General features: G+C 35.3%; 3 protein-coding genes across 3 annotated transcripts; 2 read left to right on the top strand and 1 right to left on the bottom strand.

Annotated features, from left to right (window-relative positions):
* Nucleotides 1-3,963, top strand: LOC107957912 (WD repeat-containing protein ATCSA-1). Its single transcript, XM_016893535.2, has 9 exons — nucleotides 1-332; nucleotides 459-719; nucleotides 806-965; nucleotides 1,700-1,878; nucleotides 2,261-2,504; nucleotides 2,936-3,090; nucleotides 3,210-3,299; nucleotides 3,542-3,613; nucleotides 3,709-3,963. Exons 1-9 carry the CDS (start codon nucleotides 183-185, stop codon nucleotides 3,748-3,750), a joined length of 1,353 nt encoding a protein of 450 aa, XP_016749024.1. The 5' UTR covers nucleotides 1-182; the 3' UTR covers nucleotides 3,751-3,963.
* A 13-nt stretch (nucleotides 3,964-3,976) lies between these two features.
* Nucleotides 3,977-5,627, top strand: LOC107957913 (F-box/kelch-repeat protein At5g43190). The gene has a single exon (XM_016893536.2). It carries the CDS (start codon nucleotides 4,332-4,334, stop codon nucleotides 5,433-5,435), a length of 1,104 nt encoding a protein of 367 aa, XP_016749025.2. The 5' UTR covers nucleotides 3,977-4,331; the 3' UTR covers nucleotides 5,436-5,627.
* Nucleotides 5,628-8,798: 3,171 nt separating this feature from the next.
* On the bottom strand, nucleotides 8,799-11,467 carry LOC107957914 (mitochondrial outer membrane protein porin 2). Its single transcript, XM_016893537.2, has 6 exons — nucleotides 11,148-11,467; nucleotides 10,992-11,059; nucleotides 9,968-10,078; nucleotides 9,806-9,892; nucleotides 9,521-9,729; nucleotides 8,799-9,308 (listed from the first exon to the last, which is right to left on the bottom strand). Exons 1-6 carry the CDS (start codon nucleotides 11,194-11,196, stop codon nucleotides 9,002-9,004), a joined length of 831 nt encoding a protein of 276 aa, XP_016749026.1. The 5' UTR covers nucleotides 11,197-11,467; the 3' UTR covers nucleotides 8,799-9,001.
* Nucleotides 11,468-11,730: the final 263 nt, after the last annotated feature.

Raw genomic sequence — 11,730 nt, 5'->3', positions numbered from 1 at the left:
GCTCTGCACCTTCTCTTATTATCCTTTTGTAGTTGTAGAAGAAGCAGCTCTGTAAAAGGAAAGGAACTGATTCAGACAAAGTCAGAAACTCGAAGGAGGGAGGACCAGAAAAAAAAGAAAGAAAGAAGAAGAAACAGGTAGGAAATAAAAAAAAAAGTTGAGGCCGAAGAGATGCTAGGAAAATGTGGAAGGCTATCGGAGATAGAGAAATGGGTAAAATCCGTCCGAATTCCTTTTCAAGTCGGATCAAATCCAATCGGATTTCCAATCTCCAGCTCTCCAATAGTAAAGACATCGTTTCTTCTCACAGAGGCTCCATCAATTCCCTTCAGGTATCCTCTTTTAACTCTACACCTCCTACAGTCACCTGCTTTCTTTAAGATTATAGTAAAATTTTGGTTTTCTCTCTTTTAATTTATAGAAATTTAAGTTTTTTTTTGGGTTATCGTGTAAATTAGGTGGATTTGACTGAGGGAAGATATTTGCTATCGGGTGCATCTGATGCATCGGCTGCTGTTTTTGATATTCAAAGAGCAACTAACTATGAAGGAGATGGTCTGATTGCCAAACACAAATGTTTGTTTTCGGTGGATAAGCAACACCAAAAGGGACATAAATATGCCATTTCATCTGCCATTTGGTATCCTGTTGACACGGGACTATTCGTTACAGGTTCTTATGATCATCATATTAAAGTTTGGGACACGAATACGACTCAGGTATTTTGTTTGCTTTGTTAGGTTTGGATTGCGAGTACCACCGACTCTGGTTTTTCCTTTTAAATCTGATCTGTTTGTTATTATAGGTGGTGATGAATTTTAAAATGCCTGGAAAGGTTTATAGGACTGCTATGTCTACATTGGCAACATCTCATATGTTGATTGCTGCTGGAACTGAAGATGTGCAAGTTCGCCTTTGTGATATTTCTTCAGGGGCATTTGCTCACACTTTATCTGGCCACCGTGGTATGCTGAAAGTTTGATGGCATTATTCCGTTTCCACTTTTATCTCTTATTGATTACTGATAGCTTTTATTTGGAATTTGTATTCTGTATAAACTTCTATATAATTAAGGATACCCATATCCCTTGTTGGTTGTCTGTGAGATATGCTGTATGGGACATCCAGTTTACATGGTTTATAAAGGTGCCTGTAATTATGGTGAACTGTTTATACAAATTATAAAAGAAAAACTTCTACAATCTGGTCCTTCTTGTCAGGTCCATTGCCATCGATATATTATTGTCTTAGCTGGAGTTAGACAAGAAGTTGTTTAACGAATAGGTTCATTGGCTGCAGGACTATGATGTCAGTTAGCAGCTTATCTAATTTTGGACCAGCCCTGTAGCCAGAGAACTATCTTTTACTCTCACTTTTATTTTGGTCTTGCAGCCTAAAAGTATGAACTCTTCTTTTTAACTGCATTGGCTGCATGAAAATAGATTTGTTGTGTTATCTACTTCTTATTCATCTTGAGGGGAGGGAGAGATGCTTTTATTTCAAAAGACCATTTTTGGATATTTCTTTATGATAGAAAATATGCCTTCCATTTAAGTGGTAAAAAGGGTTTGACCATTCTGTCATCAAATCATGACCTCACAAAGCTAGTGGTGCTACCATCTCGGCTGTCACTTTTAACACTTGGTAGGGACAATTTTTAACATAAAATGATTAGTATTTTATGGTTTCATGGTGGCAGATGGAGTAATGACTGTGGAATGGTCTACATCCAGTGAGTGGGTCTTGATAACAGGTGGATGTGATGGTGCAATTCGATTTTGGGACATTCGACGAGCTGGATGTTTTCTTGTTTTGGATCAGTCCCAGTCACAACTTGGACAGCGTCCACCTGTCTTGGCTCGTTCAGCTGCAAATAAGGTCTGTTTTGGGTTTGTTGCGTCACATCTACTTCCCACTTCTCTTTTGTTGCTATTGCAAATCGGTTACAAGAGCATAACTTTTGTTTGTGGTTAATATTTTGAATCTGTGGCTGATCACATTGTGGATGTAGTCTTCTGTTTATCCAAATTACGGAGACTATGTTTTTTTTTTATTTTATGTTGATACTAGGAATAGTTTTGTAGTGTTTTGTCCTAGCTGCTTTTGGTCCACTAGCTCTTTTTTCTTAAATAGCTCATCGTGGCTTAAATAGATATAGTATCTAAGTTTGTATTATATGGTATAAAACTCTTTGGTTTGAATAACGAGTATAAAGATCTTCCTTTAATCTCTTGAATTTGTTTCTGTTGTACCCTCTCAGGTCTCAGTCTCAAAGTCACTGTCAGCTGGCCAAAACTTATTGGTAAAATCAAGAGTACCACAAAAGAAATATGCCAATGGGCATGGAATGAAACAGTCAACCATTGGTCGAATGCCATCTAAGGGTTCTGCAAGACAAAGACTACATCCCGGGATGCTGTCCATTCAGGATCGTGCCACTGCTCATTATGGTGCCATAACTGGTTTAAAAGTAACTGATGATGGCATGTACCTTCTAAGTGCAGGTTGAGTTTTGATCTTTTCCATGGTAGTTATTTATGGCTAGAACTGGTTCATCGTAGTTTATAGGTGGTCAATGTGTTATTGGGGAATCTGCTGTAGTCTATCAGGTCGCTTTAATAAAAATAGTTACAAGTTGTCATTTAGGTGACTATAGGCATGCATAAGCAGAAAATTGAGTAAGATAAACTCTGTAAATGATGATACTAATTGATTCAAAGCTTTGTGAGGTGCATTGGCTGCTAAGGGGTGTGTATATAGTCCACTATGCTTATCTAGAAAACTATAAATGAAATTAGTTTAACCTTCTTGTTTTGTCCTAGCTGATATCAATAATATTTTTTCTGAAACTCTCATTACTTGTACAATAAAATTAGGTACTCAGCTCTCCAAATTTTACATGGTAATGATTCCTCTCTTTGTCTTTTGAATTCAGGCTCTGATTCTAGAATAAAATTGTGGGATCTTGAATCTGGCTACAATACACTTGTAAACTTCGGAAAGGTGCGCCTCCAAGCAAGCAAGGCAATTCAGTTAGCCGTATCTCAGGATTCAGCTCAAGTTTTTGTCCCATGCATGGCAGTCGTGAAAGTAAAATATTCTTTATATATCATCAATTTCTTTGATTTTATTTGAATTTCATATATTTATATATATACCCATATTGTTCTGCCAACATTTACACCTTGAATGTCCACCTAATTTTGTAGGCATTTGACGTATGGTCTGGTAAAATGTCCCTTACATTTCGAGGCCACTATGAATCTGTCAACTGTTGTTGGTTCAGTTCACAGGATCAGGTATGACATAACTCCTCTACAACTTTCCCAAGGTTGCTTAATTATCTATTTTGCCAAAAAAAAAAAGAGAGTACTGTTCAAGTACAACAGTTGAAACAGTTTTATCAAATCATTATAGGATCAATCCACTCGATCTAATATAGTAAATTGCTTGCTAAAATAAATCTAGTTAGTTGAAGACTGCTGTGCTGAACTTTTTTAATCTTGAGCTACCTTTTGATTGATTTGTTCACCATGTTCAGGAACTATATACAGGTGGCAATGATCGACAAATTCTTGTCTGGTCTCCAAGCAAACCGATTACGGATGACACGGTAATTCATCTAAGTTGAACATTTCCTTCCCATTTCTTCACGTTTTATATGGCTGTCCTACAAGCCTGTTCTAACTAAACAAATTGGAAATGCAGAATGAAAGGCAGGCTAAAGATGAGGATAGTTGGAGTGATTAGAATCTGGTGCTACCATCTTTAGCTTCTTTCTACCTCTTGTATATATATATATTAGATGGATGTGTATATGTACATTTCTTTTCCGGTTTTATTGTTTGTTGTTCGTTGAAGGATATAATTAAATTTAATGAGTACTTTGTTGTTCCAGGAAAAGGCATTGCCATCCATGCAATTGGGCCTTCCAAACTATATAAAAGTTTAGCTTTCATCAAATTGAACATGTCCACTAAAAATATTAAAACATGTTTAGATAATTATTTTCTTTTTATATTTTATTAAATTCTTAGGCAAGTAGAGGTGGTGTTACCTAATCACTTGCTTAAATAAATTATGGTCAGTCAAAATTTAGAAAACGTTAATTAAGGCTCGCGTGTTAACATGGCAATCCACAACTGCTAACTCCACTGCCGCTTTATAAATTCCAGTCTCTTCTTTCTTTATATTTAATAACTTAACGCAGCAAATTAAGACTTTTTGCAATACACTTGTTAGTTTTTCAATTCCTTCTCCATCTTAAATTAACCCATATAATTAAAACGACACCAACGGCATCGGCTTACACTCTCTCATCAGGAGACGCCATGATTGCAAAAAGCTTGAAAGGCAGATCAGCAGCCATGGATCCTGGAATCTGGAGCAAGCTACCGCCGGAACTTCTCGAGCTCATACTCTCCTTTTTGCCTCTCAAAACCTTGTTGAATTTGAGGTCAACTTGTAAGCATTTCAAGTCTCTCGTATTCTCTCCATCTTTCATTTCCAAGTATTCTTCTGCTTCTCTTTTCTCTTCATTCTTTTTGCTTTCTCATCCCCAGTGCTACAGTAATTTCCCTCTCTACGATACTACCCGTGGGGCTTGGCGCAAATTAGCACTTCCCTTGTCTTTTTTACCGCCTTCCGCCGCTCAGTTTAACCTTCTTTCATCATGTAATGGACTTTTCTGTTTCTCTCTCCCCAATTCCTCTTCTTTCCTTGTTTGCAACCTGTTGGCCAAATCTTCCAGGCCCATCCAATTCCCTTTCTTCCCTTTTGCTTTCGAGATGCTTACTTTGGTTTCTACGCCACACGGATATAAAATCTTCCTGCTTTGCTCCAAGTTCTCTTCCAATTATGCTTTTGTGTACGACTCCAAGGTTCATTCATGGAGACAATTCGATGGTTTTCAACCGCTCTTGGCCGACAATTTCCATCAGGAAGGTGCATCCTTCAATGGGTCTTTGTATTTTGCTACCCCTGAACCGTTCTCCGTAGTGTGCTTCGACTTGGAAAACGGGAAATGGGAGAATCTCGACACTGAAATGCCAAGGGAGCTTACTTTTGTGAGGCTGGTGAGTAACACCGATGAGGGGAAACTGTATATGGTGGGGGGGATTGGTAGGAATGGGATTTCAAGGAGTATGAAATTGTGGGAAATGGGTGATGGAGGGAACTGGGTGGAAGTGGAAAGATTGCCAGAACTGATGTGCAGGAAATTTATGTCTGTGTGCTACCACAACTATGAGCATGTGTATTGCTTTTGGCATCAGGGTATGATCTGTGTTTGCTGCCACACATGGCCAGAGATCTTGTATTGCAAGGTTTCGAGGAGAACGTGGCACTGGATACCCAAGTGTCCTTCAATCCCAGACAAGTGGAGCTGTGGTTTCAGGTGGTTCTCTTTTGTACCCGACTTATATACATTGGCTTGAGTTGCTTGTTATCATGTCTGAAACTATGCTATCCAGTTTCGGGTGAAGGTTCAGATTTTCCAACTTCATTGTATTCATAGATACGAGTCTAAATAAAGTACATGTAGCTAATAATTTTCTTGTTTACATTGGAATCGAGTCTGTTTTCACACATTCTAATAATTTGTTTGAATTGATATTTGTTTTTGCTTTTGTTTGTTTGTCAAATCCCACTTTTGTGTGACTGGTAATCATGAATTCCACTAAAATTATATCGTACAAAACAAATTATCTGGAATAATGCCCCTGACCAAGCACTGATTGCCAGTTGCTAATAGGAGCTATGGCTTACTTTCATAATGTTGGAAACAAAAAAGGCAGGCACTTCAAATTGTACTTGTTCGAGGTTGACAACCGTTGAGTCATCTTGTTTCCCTCGATTTTTTTAATCGATAGCCAATAAGCAATACCTTTCCCAAAGTCAACTGCTATTTTATTATCTCACTCTTTACTTGAGATGCGTACTGTATATAGCAACAGATATTTGTGGTGTTTGCTATAAAGAAGTGGTAGAGATTTATACAAGTGGGAAGAAAGAAAAGCCGATTCAAAGCTAGATTCTTTTCATGAGAAAGATATTTGACATAGAAAAACCATTACTTTTAGGAGTCGGAGATTTTCGTCTGAAATTTGAAAAGGGCTCATTTATTTCCTGACAAAGCCTACCAGGTCGGTTGCAACTTGCAAGGGTAAGCCTTCAAGCATTAATTCAACTTCAAACTTCAAATTAAGATTTCTAATGGCAGGACCATCCAACTTGAATCTTCGGTAGCAAACCCATGATTTAGACCAAGTTGAAATGTAATTTGGTGATTAGCTTACCAAACAGAGACCAATAGGAGCAGCTCTTGTCAAAAGACAGAAACCAATAAAATTTAAATTGCGGCTTCTGGCTATGAACCGCTAGGATTAGAATTTGCCACTCCAGACTTAAAGAGGTAAAAAGCATTTAGTTATGCCTATCGCAAGCATTTGCATTTGGCTGCAATAATTACTAAAATTATAGGGTAGACTAAGGGTGACTCCGCAAATCATATTTAAAGATAACGGGGCAAAATTATAATAATTATTATTACAGCAAAATACGAGAGTCTGCCCATGCAGGTCCGAATTCGAGAAAGCTTAAGTCCATAACAAGTCCAAGCCAGACAAAACTCAAGCTCAAGACCCATTTGGACCAAACCTAAGATAAATTCGACTCAAAGCTTGAAATTTGTTTACCTCATGTTACATTTTAGTCATTTATATTTAAAATATTACGTTTTAGTCACTTATGTTAACGTATTGTAATATTTTAATCACTGAGCTATTAATTTATGTTAACAGTGTAACAGTAAACTGATGTGGCACGTTAAATCATCGTTTCAAACAAAAATTTTAAATTAAATTATAAAATTGATCCCCATATTTTTTTCGTTTTGATCAATTTAATTTTTTTTATTTTATGTTCTTTTAACTTTTCTTTTCTTTTCATTCTCTTCTGTTTCTCCCTTTGTTTCCCTCCTTTCTCCATCTCTTTAAACGTAGTCTTTTTTTTATGTTTTCTATTTGTTAAAACCTTTTTTTATGTTTGTGAAAGAAAAAAGGTGAAAGCTGAAACCCAAATAAAAGTTGCTCCTCATATTCTCACCCCACAATTACAAACCCTCATCGTCCATCATCGCTTTAACAAACCAATTTGGATCTCTCAATAACCTAGTTCACAAGCTCGCCTCACTCAAAGACCTTACTAGTCGTGACTTATGTCAATCCACCCTCAACAAAATTTTCGAACACATTCCCTTACCATCCTAACCGACCCCCACGACCATCTTATCTATCTTAAGTACAACATTTTTGCCTTCTCGAAACTATGTTGTTTAACAGATTCTTCAAACTACCTCTATACTCTCAATGACTAAAACAGTCATCATACAAAACTTACCCTCAGCTTTACCCAAATCAATTTGGTTCCATGCTCCCTTTCTCTCTTCAATTCATCTATACTCGACTTTCAATTAAGCTTTTTTTGAAATATTCAAGAAGATTTAGATCAATTTTATCTTTTGCTTAATTTTATTGTCAAAATATAAAAGAAAAGGAAAGAAATAACCTACACAATTTTGTAAAAGTTCGAAAACAAAAAGAAAAAATTATTTTGAATATAAAAAATTCAATTTATTTTTAGATTTGATTAAGGATATGATTTTTTATATTGATTAGCTAGATCTAATTTTAATTTCAAAATTAGGTTATCTTCAAATCGAGGTTTGATTGAGAATGATTAATATTCGATTTTCAATAAAATTTAATTTAGGAATTATGTGAAGGAAACAAAAACTTGATTTATTTGGTGGGTAAATATTATGTTTTTGCAGTGAAAAATATGAGAAGAGAGAAAAATAAAAGGGAAAGAAGAAAAAAGAAAATAAAAAAAATTAAATTGTTCAAAAAAATAAAAGTATAAAGATTAATTTTAACAAATGGAAAACATAAAAAAATTACATTAAAAATAAAGAAGAGAGAAAAACATAGAGAAAAAAAAAGAAAGTACAAAAAACATAAAAAAAAAGTTAAATTGCTCAAAAAAAAAGAATTAATTGTATAATTTAACCTAAAATTTTCGCTTGAAATGATGATTTAACGTGTCACATCAACTTATCGTTACACTGTTAACAACAATTAACACTCAGTGACTAAAATGTTATAACACGATAACATAAATGACTAAAACGTAACATTTCAAACATAAGTAACTAAAATATAACTCGAGACAAACAAAAATAACTATTTTGGTAGTTTGCCCTAATAATTAATATAATTTTATGATATTATTTAAAATATAAATAGATGATAATTTTTTTTTGAGATACTTCTATTAAAATTTCATTAATAAGAAAAGTAATTAATAATAATTTTTTATGTTAAATTATAAAGTGAAATAAAATTTTAAAAACATTAATCTAAATATTTTTAATACTATAATTATATATGTATAATAAATATATAAAATTAAACTTTAATGATAATTTATTAACATATTATATAACTATTATTGAAACCGAATCCAATTATCTATCCTGACCTTAAACCGATATATTAAATTAGTATATTAATATTACCTCGTCAAGTGGGACAAATACGAGGAGAAAAAATCCTGAAGCAAATTCTGGATCAGACCAAAATATCCGATCACCCTAAAGTATGTATATTGGACCCCTCACCTCCAGATTCATTTTCTAAACTAGGTTTCAAATGTTCCAGCCCCTATAAAGTATTTGCTAAGCTTGAGATATTTTGGCTGGACCAAGCCAACCAACCAGAAGGACGAAAAAAGAAATCACATGAGGCCTAATCAATAGGTGTAATAATTTATTAAAATGAGTAATAATCAAAGGTTTTTTAACAATCCAAAAAGCAAACACCTTCTGAAAGTTACTAAGATTCCATTTTCAATCACTAGAAGCCTACGTGAAAAAGAAAATGACACGATTTATCAATCTCATCAGCCACATTGTTTGTTCCTATCATTAAGTCAATATACCTGTTCAGGGCTTTAGAGAGAGTGCCAAACCAAACTTGGGAGTCTTCTCCAACGCCTTTGTGTCAAAGGCCCCAGATATAGTAAGGAAGGACTTCGGTCTAAGCTCATGCTGTACAAGAGCACCAAGATTGCCATGGTTGTTGAGCTTTGCCTTCACCAGTGTGTGTGGATCAACAAGATATGAGCATCCCACAGTTAATGTGTTTTCATTTGTGGAGAACTTTCTTGCAATCTCACCCACAACAGCTCCACCATTTAGCTGATTTAAATGGTGCAAATATGACACCTTTAGGGAGTCTCCCTTATCAGCCCTGCAAGCAAAGGACAACAACTGATTACAGCATTTATTGTGGCCATTAACATTAACCCATTTTCAGGGGGGGAAAAGGAAAGGCGGTCTCCATAATTTGGTTTTATTTTGATGTTTTGCAGCAATGAAGGAACATCATATCTTTAAATTGTTTGATATTTATAAAACAAAGGTATGACTTTATCAATTGCTAATGAAAACTCAAAAGCTTACAAGACCACTGAAGCGTTGGAATCAGGCTTTGTCATGTTCACTCCAGCATTATACTTCGTGAATTCACCAGAAGATGTCACATAGCTTGCCTCCGCACCGAAAGCAATACCAGGCGTACCAATTGTTGCAGAAAAATCAACAGCTGGGGATTTCTTCAGCCCAACAGCAGTAGCCACAGTTGCATGTTCATGGAAATACTGAACCTCCAACTGCAAAAGAAAATTTATACAGTAAAAAATCTTCATGGATACATATATTACCCAAGATTACAAGATAAGTCAATACCTTCCCAGAGTTATAATCAGGCAGCTTAAAAGAAGCCACTGTTTTTGCAGATGGATGTAAATCTGTGATGGTGAGGGTTGTCAAGATCTGCTCAACAGATCAAACGATTATTAGCAAGAATTTAAACTGAATTTAAATTTCAAAGATAATGTTGGCAACAACATTTGACTCTGTGTCAAGCTTGAAATCAACAACAGCATTCTGGTGCTTGTATTGTGCTGCCACATCCCCAGAGGAGAGGCCTCCCTTGTTCACAATATTTGATGCAAGTGCCTGAAGATGGAGAAATTGCATTGGTATTAGACATCAATAAAGAAAAGACAAAGCAGCTAAAGAAATGGAAGACATAACCAGAAAATTAATAAATCCAAAATAAGCTCTATCACAACAGGCACGGATATGATATAACTATGCACTATACCTGCGGATAGAACCAACCAGGCAGCAGAAAAAAAAAAAGCAATAAGAAATTGTTAATCTCTAATACATAAGAGAGTGAAACAATAACTTCAAAGCAACAATAAATCAAACTAGTTTAGAATTGCATATGGGGATTGCTGCCACAAAATCCTTTTTGGCAGTGGGTCAAGATATGTAAATTTATTCTGTCAACTGGTTAGAATCACAACTACATGATCTTCCAAAAGGACAACACATAATTATTTCTTTCCCTAAACCCAAATTCTATCTTAAAAAGTATGTAGTTTATGCCAATCTATTTGTACTCAGAAGTGCCGCAATTCACAACATGCCCTAATTTTAAGAAAACAGACACATATAGCCAGGTGAACTCATTTTACAGCAAGAAAAGAGAGTACATATTCCACAGCAACTTAGTGTTATCCTTTTAGAACTAGAAAAATTAGTAATGCAAAATTGGTACCAAAAGAAATGAAGCAACTGAGCTACTAAAAACTGAAAAACTAGTTGCCCTACAGCAAATCTCATGTACTTTACTAGAATCAACAAACTAAGTGACACAATGATGCAACAGATCCTCAGTAAAAACAATCGGAAACAATAAATCAAGATAAATTTCAAAGAATGATAAACCCGTCATCCAGAAAAGAGTCACCAAGAATAATGGCAACCACATCGTCGTTCACCACATCATTACAGACATCTATTTAACATAAGAATTAAAAGAAAGACAAAAAAAGAAGAAGAAAGAGATGGATATTGATACCAATCCAGAATAGCTGGAACTAGAAATGGTGAACTTCTGGTCGGAGGTGTAGTCCTTGTTGAGTAAATCTTGTAAAAGAGAACCAAAATGGTTACATAAGTGTCTGATAATTTAAAAGCTGCACAAATATTGAGTGGGAAGAAAAGTGGAATTTACCTTTGGCTTTTTTGCCAAAATCAGAGAAGAGTCCAGGTCCTTGCTTCATGTTTTAACTTTGAAAAGCCAAAGGGGCGGTTTGGGAAAGAAGAGCAGAGAAGAGAAGCTGTGAACTTACGCAATGGGTTTCACTGCTTACATAAACCCTATATTTCGTTTTGGGGTTTAAGGCAGTTTAAATCATTTAGTTTTCGGGAAAAGGAAAAAAAGAACAAAATTTCTTGCCAGACATTTTAGAACATCGATCCGAAATTTTTGGTGCACGGTCCCGACCCACGACAGCCAGATTCATTATCCAACGGCTCATCGTCATTCGGTACATTAAATACGTTGCTATCAGCCCATATTAAAACACGAGAGTAAATAGTATTGGGCTATTATTACCCTGATTAGGTTAATTATGCAAATTCAATGGAACAAAATTTCAATTGGGCCTAACGTTGTTTCCTTTTAATTGAAATATCATAACAAACTTGACCAGAAAATTTGTATGGGAATTACATAAAATTCATATGAAGGAAAAAACGGAAGCAAGCGGCTTAACATCAAACTATTTCTTGAAGTTCCACGTAGCTTAAAATTA

Source organism: Gossypium hirsutum, chromosome D05 (genome assembly GCF_007990345.1).
Source record: "Gossypium hirsutum isolate 1008001.06 chromosome D05, Gossypium_hirsutum_v2.1, whole genome shotgun sequence".
Lineage (NCBI taxonomy): Eukaryota > Viridiplantae > Streptophyta > Magnoliopsida > Malvales > Malvaceae > Gossypium > Gossypium hirsutum.
This window is presented reverse-complemented; position numbering and strand designations above follow the sequence as displayed.